The 17812-nt window shown below is 41.5% G+C and overlaps 1 protein-coding gene across 4 annotated transcripts in view; it reads left to right on the top strand.

Moving 5' to 3' along the window:
- Positions 1 to 15371, top strand: part of SEPTIN6 (septin 6) — a 93455-nt gene extending 78084 nt beyond the window's left edge. For 2 of the 4 annotated variants that reach the window (XM_082263510.1, XM_082263512.1), the window contains one exon: positions 1942 to 2225. In XM_082263510.1, coding sequence (XP_082119636.1) covers positions 1942 to 1957 — 16 coding nt within the window. In that variant the 3' untranslated portion in view covers positions 1958 to 2225. Of the gene's footprint in view, positions 1 to 1941; positions 2226 to 4980; positions 5199 to 14701 lie in introns of those variants that run through there. The other 2 variants (XM_082263511.1, XM_082263509.1) reach the window with 2 other exon arrangements.
- Positions 15372 to 17812: the final 2441 nt, after the last annotated feature.

The raw sequence follows: 17812 nt of genomic DNA, 5'->3' as shown, positions 1-17812 counted from the left end.
TGATATTGTTTAGCAATAAATCTAGGGGTCCCCCCCCCCCTATGCTATGGACCACCTTAAGTAATATGTGAATAAATATATAAAATAGAATGTAAATGAAGTAAATAAATAGAAAAAGGCTGCTGCCCTCACTACAACCACCACCGACTGGTGGGGTCCTGTTGAAAAATTGTGAGTATCGGTGGTAAATGGTGCTGCCTGTGCTAAAAATAAATCTTTATATCTAGGGGAATAGTGTTGGCGAATAACCCACTGAACCTTGCGCTAATTAATTAATTGCTTATTTTGTGGTATTTATGTTGACACCCCAAACTCACTCACACTTCTTATTACCATGTAAGGTTCAGTGGGTTATTCCCCAACACTATTCACCTAGATAGCGAGGGTGAAGATTTATTTTTAGCACAGGCAGTGCCATTTCTCACTGATACTCATACACGTATGATATTGTTTACTTGCATTTCCAGCACAGACCATTTCTTTGCATCATATAGCATTTATAGTGTATGTAATCCATTAAGCGCAGCACTTTTGTGCAGTGCTTTAAGTGGCCCAAAAGAGGTGCCGGTACTCTATTATAGCCTATAAATTTTGTCCCCTCCCCACTCCACATCAGGGTCCCCACAGAGCACCCCCCTGGCCTGGGCTGGGACTCCGAGCAGGGGGACTCACTGGTGCTGACTGGTCTGGCTTTGGTGTGGGAAATATTCTTGGGGGGGGGGGGCAATTGAGGGCGCAGGTGTCCAAAATGAGCGTACTGGTACGCTAAGGCGCACGGAGAGGTAGCGGTATGCTCAAGAGCCATATTTGGAAGTGGCGGTACTGAGTACCAGTGCATGCCGGCCCACTTAAACCACTGCTTTTGTGTTTATAACTAAACATTTACTGCATGTGTATCTTCTGGTGAATGTGGTTTAAATGAGTGACTCACCTGCAGTACCCATCACATTCGCTACGTTTATAAATATGCTTCTAAATGTCATTCAGTTGGGGCTTAAATCTACTTTGCGGAGCTTCTGAGACTATCGCCTCAGCAAGAGCCTTAGTGTTTTCTAGTATAACCCTTCACAACTTTGGAAACGCAATGGACAAAATGGCCAGCAAATGAGCTGCATCACATCTTAACAAAGGGGTTATGGGATGTGATGGAGGGGGTGGGGGACACATAGAAAAAACCTATCTAAAATTTTTTTAAAAGCACTTTTACTATCTTCACATTTGCTACTCTACAGTCCTGTCTGTTCACACTATTGTACCTTCACATTCATATTTTGGAATGGAAAAATGCTAGGAATATGCAGTACAATGCCATTTGCACTGCATTGTGTACATTACAGTGCATTAAAACCTTTCCAGCATGCTGTGGTTTGGATAGGTTATCCACCATACATTATGAAAGCAATTCTAGAAGGATGCAATTCATCAAATCTATTGGAAACCTTGGGGAAGAGAGAAGAGGGGCAGAGGCATTCGGTAAGCAGAAGACAGTACAAAAAAAATGCCTTTAGTAATATAGGATTTACCATTGGAGGGTGTTTTTTTTCACATTGAGCCTTTCTACCCCCTAGCAGCTGCTTTTGCTGCTACAAATGAGCTTTGGCAGGTATAGGATGTTTTACAGAGAAGATTGGAGCTTGTATTCTGAAATCTGCATTGCTGCTCTTAGCGGGGTGAAACACCACCTTGTGGCAGATTAGTGGCGGTGCATGTCTAAAAATGGATAGACAAATTAAATGCTTGGATGATCAGCAACTCTGCCAGTATTGTGTGAATCATCACGTTCTGCCTTTTTCTTTTCTTTTTAGTTTTTTACTTATTTTGAGGTTTTATTTTGCCATTGCATGTCTGTTCTTTTGCCAAATTGGCATTTTATTTACTAATTGATTCCTAAGTTATAATCATGTAAATATTAATCCTTATTTTAATTTGTCTCATTTACAGTTCTGGTTTCCTGTAACATGCTTATTCCTGGCACACTGTTTCCCTCCAACAATCATTTTAATGAACCTTGACCCTTAGTCAATCGTAATTTACTCCTTTGCATGAAAACCTGCAAGTCTCTGTCAGCTTGTAGAAGATGTGATTCGTAGCATGTGGAAATTTTACAACATACATTTCATTCTCACCTTATTTTTTTTATTTTGCATGTTTTGTTATATGCATGTTTAATTACAAGGCGATAACTAAAATCAATTTTTTTTTTTCATATGTCTGTTGTAGGGGACATACTTAGAATTACATGGCTGTTGACTACATTATTGTTTATACTTAGAGTTAGGTTTTCAGTAATAAAGTTGGTGCCACAATAGTTCTGTTTCTGTGTATCTTCCTGCAATAATCGGAAAGCAAACCTTTTGCAATGTGTAGAGAGCTAAACACTCAAGTACAACATTATCCCTTTTGCATTGCCCCCCCCCCCCACAGTGTCTTTCCTAGTATCCTATACAAATTGCTGCTTATTAGTTTTATAATTATGTTAGGTGGGGGGGGGGGGGGGATAGCAGCACATTTTAGTGTGCCGTGGCAAAACATGAAAATGACAATGGTGCTCTAAATCAAATTCAGGGTTTAATATTGGCACCCACAGTGTTCTGGGCGAATTAGGAATAATGGCGGCATGCTTGAAAATGACAGGCCTACAGGGCATAAATTAATTGTGGTAATATGACAGCAACAAATGACAATGTATGCAAAAAATAAGGGCAATCGGGACACCATGGAGACGATATAGAGGCAATAATGACATTAGGCAGACAATAATTGGGCAATTGTTGCAATATGTGGCCAAAATCTCCCAAGCCCTCCCCCCAAGCAAAATCACTTTCCTCAAGCTAAGCATGTTCTTGGATTGAGCATGCTCCAATCAGCAGCGTTGCTAGAAACTCAGGGGAGAGGACATGCCGCTATGGTGGGCAGAGCAATATGAATGAGGAGATGGAAGGTAGCACATATCACTTGGCTGCACTGCTGCTGGCCACTTAATCATTTTTATGTCTCAGTCACAGTGTAGGTAAGGTAGAATTTCATTAGAAAATTGCTGTTTTCAGAACATTTGTTCAATTATCTTTGGGGGTTAAAGGGGAAAATTCAACGATCAATCTGTTTTAAGCAAGGCAAACGGGGAAAAAAATCTGGAAATTTTTTGACAATATTGGGAGTGAACGAATTTTAAATAGTTGAGTATGCTTCCAGCTAAGAAAAATCATAACTGATATTATGCGCATGAACTTTTCATAGTTCATCTGGAAGTAGAATGTATGTTCTAATAAAATTGAGTCCATTAAAGTACCATGAATCTCTTGAATGTGTGAATGGAACTGTACATTTGTAAGGCCAGCTTTAGCGTAAAGCCTGCCATACATATATTGGCTGATTCCTGCTGATTTCGGTCTAAATTCCAGCCGCCAGTAGCCCTCTCATCACCACTTGGCTCAACAGGGCTGTCGTTTCTTAACCTATGGTAAAAGAATAATGCAAATGTCTCTATACTTTGAAGCCTATCTAAACCTGAAAACAAGAATGCAATATATTGCTCCTTGCCAGTCCATAGATATGGTAGCTGCACTAAATTTTAATTTTTTAGGCTTTTTCCTTTTCTAGTTTAATCTTGTAATCCTGCAAACGCACTACTTGACCTTACATGGCTACACCACCATTTGAATATATGAAGGAAGCCATGGTTTTCATAAAGGCTGGTCTACAAAAATGCCTGCCTGTGTTAAGTTTCTTTTAATCAATGGATCTATGGGATTAGTAGTTTACAAAAGAAATATGATGATTATTGCCTTCTTTTCAACTCACAGGAAGTGAACAAGAAACTGCATTTCTGGTAAGATCATCCAGTCGTTACTGTAATTGCTAAAAATGTTCTTAGCCTTAAAAATAAAAAGTCATGCAGCTACCAAGGACTGGTAGGCTGCAATATATTTATTTTGCTGGGGGGGTGTATTCATTACCTTTTTAATCCTTTTAGTACATGAAGCTGATTGTCAAGCAGAGGAAGGGGTTACGCGACACAAATTCTGCAACACATCACACAAATGGGCCACCTAACTCACAAAGTCTCTGGTATCTGGCTGCAATGAATTTAATTGAACTCAGAATAAAGTAAAATGAGTGGGCTTTATAGATTTACAAAAAACTTCAGCGTTTCCTGGATACCTTTAGTTGTTTATTGATTAAATTCACGTATTGCCCAAAACTGCTTTTTCAAGTAAACCTGTACTTGGGCAGCATTGAGAATACCAATGCTGAGCTTTCCTTTGGAAAGTGCAAACTCCTTGGCTGGCATGCAGCTCTAATGGCTTCAGTACTATAGATTTCTGACCTGGAACAAATATAGGGATCATGAATTCTGACTTCACTCTAACTTACCACATCTGCATACTTCTTCTGGGTCAGTGACCCATTTTAAAGAAATTCTGTCATCAGAAAAGTATGGGGGCTGCCACTGTTCCTTTTTTTTTTTTTTTAATTATAGTTGCTTGCTTCAATGCTTCTGCACAAACAAGTGTAAAACATAAATAAATAAATAAATAAAATACCCCATCACTATACTTGCTTTGGGTCTGGAACTTGGATACTATTGAAACCAAAGCATCAGCATAACCGCTAGGGATCCAACTATCTCAAAGGAGCACACTGCAATTGCAGCACCCATACTTTTCATGTTAAAGCCACTTTAGGAAGCAGGGGTTAGCAATGGTAGGCCAGGCTACAATATTTCTCTTCACACATGTATCTGTTAATCCTGCAGACTGAGTGTGCAAGACCAGGTACAGCCATATAAACAATACAGATGACATGCCACTATCAGTGCATGAATAGTTCATACTGTATGTAAAGGTATATGATACATTTTGGGAACTTTTATCGGTTCTGTTTAAAATAAAAATACAAACCTTAATTTGAACTGGTAATTTATTTACTGTATGTTTGATTACATCATATTAACATCATATTGCACTTTTTTCTTTCCAGTAACCCTTGGCTGTGCACTGAGTAATCTTCTACAATGATGGAAGATGCCTTTTTCTAAATTAGCATCTATATCCTGTTCATCATTTTGATCCAAGATCAAATCCGTATGCTAGTTTACACCTACTTTGTCACTATTGTTTCCTTTTTTTGTCATTTTAAAAAGGTTTTATAAATACTAGGGCAAAAGTAGAACCATTGTACATAGTCACCAGTCACATTTTATCAACCATTCTCAGATCTGCAATGGGTAGATGAAACAAGGAATGTTGGTGCTATTTACAACAACTAAAAGGGAAAGTATAGTGTCATTTCGGTGTGTTTTTATACTTTGGGTCCTTATTGCAGTCTTTGAATTAAAGTTACTCGTTAAATAACTTTCACATTAGAATTTGAGACCCGCAAACACCGGCTTACTCAAATTTCTCTATTGGGTGGATGTGTAACATTGCAAAAGCAGGAGGCAGAGTCTGCTGCTGGTAATAGGCACATGGAGTTTTTCAATGTACATACATGATTTATAAAATTACACATACACTCTCTCATACACTATATATTGTAAACCTTATGTGTTTGTAAAAAATACTGAAAACACAAAACCTTTCTATTAAGTTTGTCGAGGTGTGTCATTCCAGCAAAGAGTGCTTTATAAGTATTTTCCTGTCTGCCATGCTTTGAAAAACTAAAATGTAAAAAAACACTTTTATTTATTTTATATTACTATTGAAAATTCTAAATGTTTACAGGGTAATCTCAAAATGTAACTCTAAACATGACATCCTACATTGAGGGTAAATCCAGGCTAGGAACATGCTTTTTTTAGTCTGCCTGTCTTATTTATTACACATTTATATTACAAGTGGACTCCAAACTTGGTTTATGTTCTTCAAATAGATCAGTAAGTTTTATAGTCCTTTTCTATATCCATTTTCTCATTTAAAATGAAAATTAGCATTCTGATAACCTTTCTGTGTTAATCAGGGTGAGGCTACAGAGCAGTGGGCACTGTGCAGTGCTAGAGTTAACCCTTCAGTGCATTACTACACGCTCCTAACATGCCAGCACTTCCAGGTGAGACGTTTCCTATCCACCCGCTCATCTGTCCAAGATGAATACACTGGCTGTCTCTGGCTCTTATGGAATCCTGGGTACACTGAAGATCCCACAAAAATGTGTTCTTATACAGGGCTGTAGTGTTACCTTACAGAATCCAAAGGCATATCCGCTTTCCTAGGATCCTGGGGTGAGACCTAGTGACAGTGTCGGAACCCGGGTGTAAAGATGTTTGCTTTTTTTTTTTTTTTCTTCAAGGCCAGGGAGGGCTCACTCCCGCTGAGAAGTACCACATCATAGTCACTTTGAATACTAGTGCATTAGGAGGTTATTAGTTCTGTTTTTTGTCCCATCAGCCTCCTTGCAATGTTAAAACAAACTGTAGCTAATGCTTTTGTTTTGTGTTTTTGATTTAGAGCAGGGAAGGTTATATTATCTGTCATTTTATATTGCTTTCTGTCACCCCAGTGGCAAACTTTCCCTATAACTTGGATTCCAGAAGAAGTAATCAGGTAAAGGACCATCACAGGGACAGCAATGCACCAATGACAATGAACTCTTTATAGGTTTCAACCTTCCCCCATCCTACTAAAGTACTTATGTTGCTGTCTGTCCCCATTATAGAAATTCTCCCACTTCCTAACCTTCTGGTCTCACTTCACCTAAACACTAAAGGAGGTAAAATTTTCCCAGCAAAAACACAGACCGCAATAGAAACCTGATGTTCTAACTCTGTGCTGCTATATTGAATAAAGGTATTGACTAGTGTTGGGTTTTAAAGAATTTCTCCACTGTAGATTTCCTGTATTTAGGCTGTCACTTGACAGGGGTGTAATATGTAGTGATCTTGAATGACCAACAGAATATAGTTTTCAGAAGTTTGAATTAGCAGGCTAAAAAATTCCAAACCTTGTTGGTTTGTATGCATCACTGCACATTTTTGGCTTTGCACTATATTATTGTGATCAGGCTTGCTCTAGAATTATGGAAACCTGATTCTCTTTTAATTTTCGGCTTATTTTAAATATTGATATGTAATGCTTTAAAGACTTTTTATTGTAAGGTGTAACCCTTTGTATTTGTTTTGTTGTTTAATGTTATGACAATGTTACATGACCCATACCTTCCTAAAATGTTACACCAAAAGCATTTCTGGCCTATAGTCATTTCATGGCTTCAACGTGTCCTTTTTATATCTGTCTATATGTTGTTTGTGTTGTAGTAAATAAAAATACTTTTAATGTAGCACTGTATAATGAATGCATTATTCTCTAATCCTTAAATCCTTTTTAATAACAACCCATAGACACAACAATGCCATCATCTGATCTATCTGGATTGTGCAATGACCTTGACTGTAAATGTTCTGCCTGTCTGAATGTTTTGACCACACTGGGTCATTTTTGTTGCCTTGGGGCAGTCATATTGCTCATTCATAGCTGACTTTTTTGTGTATGAGCAGCAGCTCCCATAGAAAAATTAGTGATGATGAGAGATTTGCTGGTTCAATTGTTTTCTATGATTTCTGAGTCGGTGATATGAAAAAAGCATGCAATGAAATTTAGAAGAACTTCCAGTCCACAAACTTGTCTCTAGTCTGTGACTCAAATTGCTAAAGCCACTGGATAAGCATAACCGCAGCCAGGCAGCTAGAATTTCCAGAAAGTCAGGTCAGCAATGACATGTGTGTTTCTTTTAGAAAATGTACTGTTAACCTACAGACAGTATTCATATTAAGACCAGCAGATGTTGTAAAAAGCTTCACAAACTGTTGGCGCTATATACATCCTGTATAATAACAATAGGGCTAGAGATGACCAGAACTAGTAGTCTTGGAGAGAACATATGGGAGTTGATTTACTAAAACTGGAGAGTACAAAATCTGGTTTAGCTTTGCATGGTGACAAAAAAATGGGAAGCTGGTTGGTTTTTATGCGGAGCCGCACCAGATTTTGCACTCTCCAGTTTTAGAAAATCAACCCCATGGCCTCCAAAAGAAAGTTTATGCCATCTTCCAAGCTTTTGTTGATACTTTAATTAGTGAGACAAGATGGGAACGTGTTGGCAACCTAGGTTCCAGAAGCCATGGCAGAGGGCAGTATCCTGATTTGTTTCTAGTAGTAGTAGTAAGCAGTGTAGGCGCACAGTACATATTGTCTGTACAGGTAGCTCTATAAATTGGGAATGGTGAACGGAATTTTGGTCTTTAGTTCTACACCAACATGACTTTTGTGGTATCAAACAATAGTTAAAATGCCTAAAATTAACACATACATAAGGTTTAACATGATGGAGGAAAACAATATAATTCTGGTCTAATTTTTTTATATATAGTTTTTTGAATTTCTAAATGTGTATGAAGGTATGTCACATTTTTTTAGTTCAAAATCCTCATTAAAAAAATTAAATGTTTAATAAATGGTCTATCATGACATTGTTTTCAAAGCATTCTGTTTTTCTAGAAAGCCCAGCATTAGCAGCTCCTGTAGACTGTCCATCTGAGACTCCATATAGATCCCTATGAGCTAAGACCTAGAAGAGAATTAAAAAAAAAAAAAAAGCAATTCATGATAAAAGGATTTTAGTGGGTAAATAGTTAAATAGTTGTGCCATAACCAAAAAAGTTTATTCTTTAAACCTAAACTCCAAGTAAATGGCTAAATACATAGAAGAAATACTTCTGTGTAAAATGAGCTGTTTTGCCTGCAATGAATGGAGAAGCAGAAGACTGAGGACCTGTGCTCTCTCTCTCTCTCTCCCAATTTCTGCTTGTTGGCAAATGAACACTGTGGTACAACTTGCTGGCTCCTTTTGCTTCTCTTTCTCCTAGTCTGAGCTTTGCTGTGCAGTGATTGCAAGAGGCTGATGAGACAGATTCAGGCCATTTAATGTATTCATGAATGCAGAACTGAATAAATTCTGCACAAATCATTGCAGACTCCCTGCCAGGGCACACGAGAAATTATTGTTTTCTATGTGACCTGTTCATAAGGTAATGCTGCCTTAAAGCGTAGCCCACATTTAAAAAGTAAAGTACCACTAATTCACTCCCTCCAGCGTGTAACTGAATTACAGATTTTTTTTTAAGGAAGGGGGTGAGTACCTGCTCCCACTTCTGCGATCCTTGCCTAGGCGAGGATGCTGCTACTTGCCTACTCTCTGGCAGCCTCTTTGGACTTGTCTTGTGTCGCAGGAGGCTGAAGAATAATTCAGGGCGCCATGTGATTAGGCTAATGGCTGCAAGAATCAGCGCTAGACGCCAGGCACTGGTAAGTACCTGTTTTTTAAATGCCAACAGCTACAGTATTTGCTGTAGGGTGACAAAAACTGAATTTCTCTATTGTACATTGACAGACGCAACTCTTATACTTCTTAGACCGTTGTGTTATGCTGTCCCTTGCAGGAGTAGTACTAGGCAGGAAAAAAAGCAATTCACCATTCCTACGGGGCTGTCCCCATAGGCATAACCCCACACACCCTGCTCCAGCAAAACAGTTTGTTTTTGCCTGGTGAAGGAGTAGGACCTAGGTTTCCTGCTGGGACTTCGGTCTCAGTTTTTTTTTATTCTTTTAAGCATAATTTGTTTTATTTTTCTTTACTCACTTGCTAGTTAGTGTTCAGGGGGTCAGGGGATCCTCCTGGTGATCTACAAGCAATGCCGGCTGAGGTTTCGCACTGGATAATTTAGATCCTTAGGGTCTCCCAGCCTGGCCTAATGAGTGTGAGCAGGTTATAGCCCCGCACTAGGCCTCGCCATGACAGAGTCCCTGTTTGGATGAGGACGAGCCTGCGGGTAGATGTATCGCTGGAACGTAATGACCTGGAACGCCCTGAGTCGCAGCGTACCCCTCGGCTGTCAGCACCCCCACTCTGGGTGGGAAGTGGTCTGTGGGGAGCAGAGCCCACCCACAGTCCATGGTATGGTGAGTAAATGCAGCCCCCCTTGTCCCTTGGTGGTCTTGTGGGGGGGGGGGTGGGCCCTCTCCTGTGGATAATGGGACCTGGACTTCCTAAAACATCCCCCTGGTCTGTGAGGCTACCCTGCCCTGTGCCCTGCCCCCTCTCTCATTCCCTGGGGGGTGCTATTGTTGAGGCGCCTTGCGCTCTGGGGGGGATGGAAATGTTACCTTTTCCTGCTGGGTCTGGTTGTAGATCCCTTGTGGCCTTCATATTGGGGGTCCCTGACCGCATGGTTCATGGTGGTCACCTCCATCTTTAGTGTGGGCAATAGAACTGTTTTTCCCATTGACTTGTATGAGGGGCCATAGTGTCGGCTGTGGGGATTGCCTTAAGATGCATGGTTTGGCTGAAGAGCTGTTCGGCTGACCAGGCTTCTAAGAAGGCCTTAACAGATCTTCCTTTTCTGGGAGAGCGATTTATTTGGTGACTCGCTGGATGAGTTGATCAAGGGTCTGACTGGTGGGAAGAGTACTCTTCTTCCTCAATCCTCCAAAGGCCCAGCACCCCATAATAAGCGGGAGCCTTCCTTCACCGCTTGTAGATGGTTTTTTCGTGCCTCCGGGGTGCAAGAAAAAGGTAAGCCGTTCAGAGATTCTGAAGTGACTAAGAAGCCCTGGGGCAAGCCCAAGACCAGTCATACCGGTTCTGCGGACAAGTCCTCTTCAGCAAGAAGGGGCGCCCTCACCCGTTTCTGGGGTGGGGGGAACGTCTGCGCTTTTTTCAGGAACCCTGGACTTTTCTGCATTCAAGACAAATGGGTTCACAAACGGATTCGTTCCCAGGTACAAGATTGAATTTTCGGTCCCGGCAGGCGGACAAATTCTTTCAGTCAAATCTTCGCCTGTCTCCGGATCGTTTGAAGGATATCCGGGAGGCTGTGCAGGATCTCCTTGCTCAATGAGTGACTCTGCCATGTTCTTTCTCAGAAACATTTTCAAGGTTTGTATTCAAACCTGTTCACGGTGCCCAGAAAGGAGGGCAAGGTGCGTCCAATCCTGGACCTCAAGGCTCTGAACCGCTTTGTACGGGTGCAAACGTTTTGAATGGAGTCTATTGGCTCGGTGGTGGCATCTTTGAATCAGGGGGATTTTCTGGCCTCCCTTGATATCAAATATGCGTATTTGCACATCCCTATCTTCGAGGGACAATAGCGATTCCTCCACTTTGCGGTGGCAGAGGAGAATTTTCAATTTGTGGCATTACCCTTTGGTCTCGCCTCCGCTTCAGAAGTTGCAAGGGGCGATCAGGTTGCTGTTGGAAACCGATCACTCTTCCCTACGGACTTGCATGAGAGCCCTGGGTCTGATGGTATCAACCTTCAAGGCGGTTCTGTTTGCTCAGTCTCACTCGAGGCCTCTGCAAAAAGAGATTCTTGCAAAATGGAACTGGGATCCACAGTCATTGGACCAGTAGATACGTTTGAGCCATCTCGCGAGGTCGGCTCTATCCTGGTGGATCCAGTCACCAGCTTTGTGTCAGGGCAAGTCCTTGCTGCTGCTGTTCTGACAGTGGTTCTCACTGACGCCAGCCTGTCAGGCTGGGGTGGAGTACTGGGGAAGCTCTGTGCCCAGGGGACTTGGTTGACAGAGGAGTCTTCCTTGCCGATCAATATTCTGAAGCTCAGAACGATCAAGCTTTGCCTGTTCCCCTGGACAAATCGGCTACATGGTTCTCTGGTTCGGATTCAATCGGCATGGCTGTGGCTTACATCAATCATCAAGGGGGCACCAAGAGTGTCCTGGCGGCCAAGGAAGTGGCTGAGATCCAGGTATGGGCAGAAGACAATGTTCCTGCTCTTTCCGCAGTCCACATTCCGGGTGTGGAGAATTGGAGAATCAGGTGCTGGATCAAGGGGAATGGTCCCTTCATCCGGAGGTGTTTCATATCCTGTGCGTCCTGTGGGGGACTCCGGAGGTGGTTCTGTTTGCGTCTCGCCTCAACAGAAAAGTCCAGAGGTTTGTGGCCAGGTCTCGGGATCCTCTGGCCGACGCCATAGACACTTTGGTGGTTCCTTGTAGCCAGTATCGGCTGATTTAAGCCTTCCTTCCGCTCAAACTCCAGCCAAGGTTTCTTTGCAGGGTGGCGGTGGAAGGAATTTCTGGTCTTTCTGGTGGCCCAAGACTGGCCTCATCGGTCTTGGTACGCACACCTAGTAAAAATGATCGTCGATCCTCCGTGGAGACTTCCTCTGCGGGGGAATCTGCTGTCCAAGGGACCAATCTTCCATCCTGCTTTATGGTTGCTGGCTTTAACGGCATGGCTATTGAAAGCGAGGTGTTGAGGGATAGAGGTCTTTCTGACTCTGTGATTCCTACACTTTTGAAGGCCAGGAAGTCGACGTCTAGGAAGATCTATCATCATACATGGAAATTGTACATTTCATGGTTTGAATCGCTGAAGCTGCACCCTCGCTTGTTCTCTATAGCTAGGGTTTTGGCCTTTTTTACAAAAAGGGGTTGAGCAGCGGTTGGCTTTGGGCACTATCAAGGGCCAGGTGTCGGCCTTGGCCATTTACTTCCAAAGTCCATTGGCTACTAATGCCCTGATTCACACTTTTATTCAGGGGGTGCGTCATCTGGCTCCCCTGTGGAGATCCCCATTGCCTCCGTGGGCTCTCAATCTAGTTCTGTCTGTTCTTCAAAAGCCTCCTTTTGAGAACATTAGGGAAATTTCTCTGCTTTCTTTATCCAAGAAGGTTGCCTTTCTGGTGGCAATAACTTCTGCCCCCAGAGTGTCTGAGTTGGCGGCTTTGTCCTGTCGTTCGCCTTATTTGGTGGTTCACAGAGATGAAGTGGTTCTCCGACCTAATCCGTCTTTTCTTCCTACAGTTGTGTCGGATTTTCATCTCAATGAAGACATTGTGTTGCCTTCCCTATGTCCTAAGCCTAAGCATCCCAAGGAAATTGCCTTGCATTCTCTGGATGTGGTTCGGGTGATAAGGGTTTATCTGACGGTAACTGAGTCTTTTAGAAAATCTGACTCTTTGTTTTTAGAAAGGTTTCGGAAAGGTTTGGCTGCGTCTGCTGCGACCATATCCAGATGGATCAGGCAGACGGGTGTTCAGGCTTATTCACTGAAGGGTCAAGTTCCTCCTTTCCCTGTGATGACACATTCTACTAGAAGACTGAGTGCCTCTTGGGCTTTTCGTCATCAGGCCTCAGTAGTGCAAGTTTGTAAAGCAGCGACTTGGTCGTCTGTGCACACTTTTTACAAAATTCTACAAGGTAGATTTGTTGGCATCTTTGGATGCTTCCTTTTGGCCGCAAGGTTTTACAGGCTGCTGTTTCATAAGAGAATCGTTTATTTCTCTTGTTAGGGTTTTTTTTTTCTTTCATGGGTGAGCTCCTGTTGTTCCTGGTTGAGCTTTAGGTTACCAAATTGGCTACGTTTAGCCTTTGGAGTTTACATTTACTGTTTGATTGCGTTCTCCCCACCCCTCATGCCTACACTGCTTTGGGACTTCCCAGCGGTCTAAGCTGCGTCTGTCAATGGACTATAGAGAAAACTGGATTTTTGTAAGAACTTACCATAAAATTATTTTCTCTTGAGTCCATTGACAGGCGCAGCACTCGCCCCTCTGATTTGGGGATGGTTTGTGTCTTCTTTCATTGCTTGCAACAAAACTGTTTTGCTGGAGCAGGGTGTGTGGGGTTATGCCTATAGGGACAGCCCCGTGGGTGTGGTGAATTTCTTTTTTTTTTGTCCCCCTGCCTAGTACTACTCCTGCAGGGGATGGCATAACCCAACGGTCTAAGAAGCATAAGAGCGGCGTCAATGGACTCAAGAGAAAAGGATTTTAGGGTAAGTTCTTACAAAAATCCAGTTTTCCTCTATACGGTGGTTTGCAGTGCATTGTGTAAAAATGTAGGCATGTTGCAATGTTCCACAATGCACCACAGCTCACCTGTCACCAATGTCCTCTGTGATCTTCCCATGAATTTAAAGAAAAAGGTGCCATTTGTACACATAGAACACCAGCCTGCACATTAAAAGATTGTTTGTGTGTGCTGGTGTGAACAAGCCCTTAAAGAGCAGCTCCAGTCCCCTGTGTAAAAATTATGGTCAGCATTTACAAAAACTGTAGCTACTGACTTTTAATAAACAGCCACTCACCTGTCCCACGACCCAGCAATGTGCTCACCCCAGCCATTTTCACCTCTAGTCTTCTGTCCCTGCCATCTTCTGTCCCTGCCATCTTAACTGTGGGCACCTGGCTGTGACCGCTTCGTAACCAGATGCCTTCTGCACGCTTTGAATAGTCCCGCAGTTTTCTGAAACCTGTGACATGTCCCAGAAGACTGCAGGGGGAGGGGGAGACCTTCCAAATCGTATACCCATCCCCCCTTTTTGTTTATGAATGGGTATAATGTTTGGAAACATTCTATACTTTGGTTTGCACTATTTGCAATTATCAGTTTGATACATTTAGGGTTTAAATACACCTGAATATGTACATTTTGTCATTGGGGTTTAGACACATTTTGTTCCTATTTAATACAGGTCTGCTTGAATTTAGAAGCAGTTACTATATTAATCTATTTGTGTATCTCAGTTGAGTTGATGGCTTTTTGCTTTCCCTAACTTTTTTCTTTACTGCTGCTGAATGCTAATAACGTTAATGCTCTTTGGCCGATAAGCTTTAATCACTGCACATTTTTCCGCCTCTTGATAATGCCCTCTTTTCTCTCCCTTTTTTTTTTTCTCTTCATAGCTTCTTTTAATCTGTCTCCGCATCTGTCAAAAGGAGAAGACTGCTTTGTAGAAGATGTAGAGGTCCCGTTTTATCTGGGAGAGAGAGAGAGAGGAATAATAGATATAACAAAAAAAAAAACACATAATTATCCTAACCAATGGTGTCAATAATTGAACAGTGTGCTTCTGTGACTTGCATGGTATCCATTGAGATGTTAGGCAATGTTTAACATTTTGATGGTGTATGCAGCCTATTATGAGATTAAACTGTACTGCATAATAACATCCGTCACTAACAAAAGTACCTATACATACTGTAACTATTACCATGCTTGGGATGGACATTGGCTAATGCATATTGCTATTTAATTTACCCAGAGAGCAACGCTCAGGTCAGTGCTAACAAAGCCATTTTCACAAGTAGTTCTCAGCTTTGTGAATGTTTTTTCAATGATGGAGCAGAGAAAGGGGGTGGGGGGAGTCATTTTATTAGATAGTGTGGTGGGCTTAGGGGAAATAAGTGTGGATGTGTGATGGTATGTTGAAGCACATGCTCTTTATCTATGTCAGCTTTTGCAAACTTTCAGGTGTTTTCTCTAGATCTACAGTAGAACAGCGTTTCCCAAATTCCTTGCATGTTTTATTAAGATATCCTGGGGAGAACCAATTTGCACCAGGTTACATATTATACCATAGAAGGAAGGGTGGGGTTTTAGGGACTTTGCCATACAATAAATATGGGGGTAACATGGTACAAAAGATTAAATTAGCCTTTAAATTGCATTTTTCATGCTGCTGATTAGGAAGGCAGATCTTGATGGGTGTTGATGGCACATGACTCGTTAAAGATGTGTAGATTTCCTACTAATTGTTTTCACTGAGACATCTGCATGTATATGTCCACCATAAGATGTGAAAGCTTTGCTTTAGTCAGCATCAGATTTGGCAGTCAAGTTACTCATAAGTGCAATGTTTAACCACTTAAGGACCGGAAGGTTTTACCCCCTTAATGACCAGGCCATTTTTTGCTATACGGCACTGTTATTTTAACTCCAATTACGCGGTCGTGCGACGCTGTACCCAAATAAAATGTATGTCTTTTTTTTCCCCCACAAATAGAGCTTTCTTTTGGTGGTATTTGATCACCTCTGTGGTTTTTTATTTTTTGCGCTTTAAACCAAAAAGTGTGACAATTCTGAAATAAAAAATAAAAAAAACATTTTTTATTTTCTGCTATAGAACATTCCCAATAAAAAATCTAACTTTTTCATCAACTTAGGCCAATATTTATTCTGCCACATATTTTTGGTAAAAAAAATCCCACTAAGTGTATATTGATTAGTTTGCGCAAAAGTTATCACATCTACAAACTAGGAGATAGATTTATGTGATTTTTATTTTTTTTTTATTTTTTTACTAGTAATGGCAGCGGTCAGCAATTTTTTAGCGGGACTGTGACATTGCGGCGGACAGATCGGACACCTAACTGACACTTTTGAGGGGACCAGTGACATTACTACAGTAACCAGTGCTAGATATATGCACTGTTACTGTACTAATGACACTGGCAGAGACGGGGTTAACACTAGGGGGCGATTAAAGGGTTAATGTGCTCCTAGAGAGTGCTTTCTAACTGTTTGGGGGATCGACTCACTTGATGAACAGAGAGACCGACGGACCCGCTGATTGGCTCCCCCTCTGGCCAATTGGCACATTTGCACGCCTTCACTATCTATTACACGAAGTGACGTACATGGAGCCGACCTGCCGCAGGAAAACTATGGCGGCTAGTTGCCAAGTGGTTAAGCTATGCAGCAATTTGTATAAATTTAAAAAAAAAAATTACATTTTCACAAACAAGCAAAGACTGCAACTGTTAAGTCTTTTTTGATGTATGAAACCAAGATCTTTATTATTCGTTCAATTACCCTAGATACAAATATTGTATTTGCTATACAAATATCCCAAAGTAACCATACTCTGCCCTAAAATGACTGCTCAATGCAATATTAGCTGAGACCAACAATCAGAATCTGCAAAGAAATAAAGGTTATGCAGTAAGATTAGTATTGATACGATAAGAGGTTTGGTTTACAGATCCTTCCTGTGCCTCCTTCACACTTGTACTGATATTGATGCATGTGTGCTGTGTATGTGTGTGTGAGATTTTGCAAAGTATGTGACAAACCTGCCCCAACTAACTGTAACAACTCAAATTCTCTTTGTTCCTCTACCCAGAAGTTCTTTAACCTATGATTGTAAGGTACTTTATCTATTATACTGTGTAAAAGTTAACTAAATACGACTCTCTTAACAAGGACACACATGGAAATTTAAACCAGGCTTGCTGCATATTGGAAGAAAAGGTTCTAAAGCTCATACCCTAGATCAGTATAGGTTAACATAAGCCATTCCTGAATCAAACTTGTGGCTGCCTTTGCTGATCTTTTTATGACAATTTGTTGCTCGGCTTTTATGCTGATCCTCTGGTTTAAATACTTTGAGTCACTGACCCAGAAGATGTCTGAACTCCTTATTGGCATACTTGTTTTGTGATGGTATCTCAATATTTTGAAGCAAGAAGGTCCGCTAGCAGGCAGGCAAATGTTAGCGATGTGCACCTTCAATTCTTACTGGAAAATGTGCTTAGGCCAGTGATGGCGAACCTTGGCACTCCAGATGTTTTGGAACTACATTTCCCATGATGCTCATGCACTCTGCAGTGTGGTTGAGCATCATGGGAAATGTTTCTAAACATGTGGGATGCCAAGGTTCACCATCACTGGCCTAGGCACTCCTGTACCTAGAGCCTCATAGCTGTGTATCTGCAGTGTGAAAGTTAAGGCACTGCTGCCTCTGACAGCTAGTCACGTGAGGTTTTCTGATGTCACAGCTGTGCTGCTCTTACTAGAGGCTCAGACATGAGGAACCAAAATCAATGCTATACTATGATGACTGTCTCCACACAGACACACAGTGCAGAACAAAGTCCGCGATGAGAAAGGATCAGATGCTATGAGACCTTAAAGTGACACTAAACTATATCCCTATTTTCAATAAATTCTATAATCCATGCACATCCACTGCTTGAAGGCTCTGTAATCTATTTTTCATTAAACTGTTATTGTGT

The sequence above is a fragment of the Pelophylax lessonae genome, assembly GCF_965119305.1.
Source record: "Pelophylax lessonae genome assembly, chromosome: 7".
Lineage (NCBI taxonomy): Eukaryota > Metazoa > Chordata > Amphibia > Anura > Ranidae > Pelophylax > Pelophylax lessonae.
This window is presented reverse-complemented; position numbering and strand designations above follow the sequence as displayed.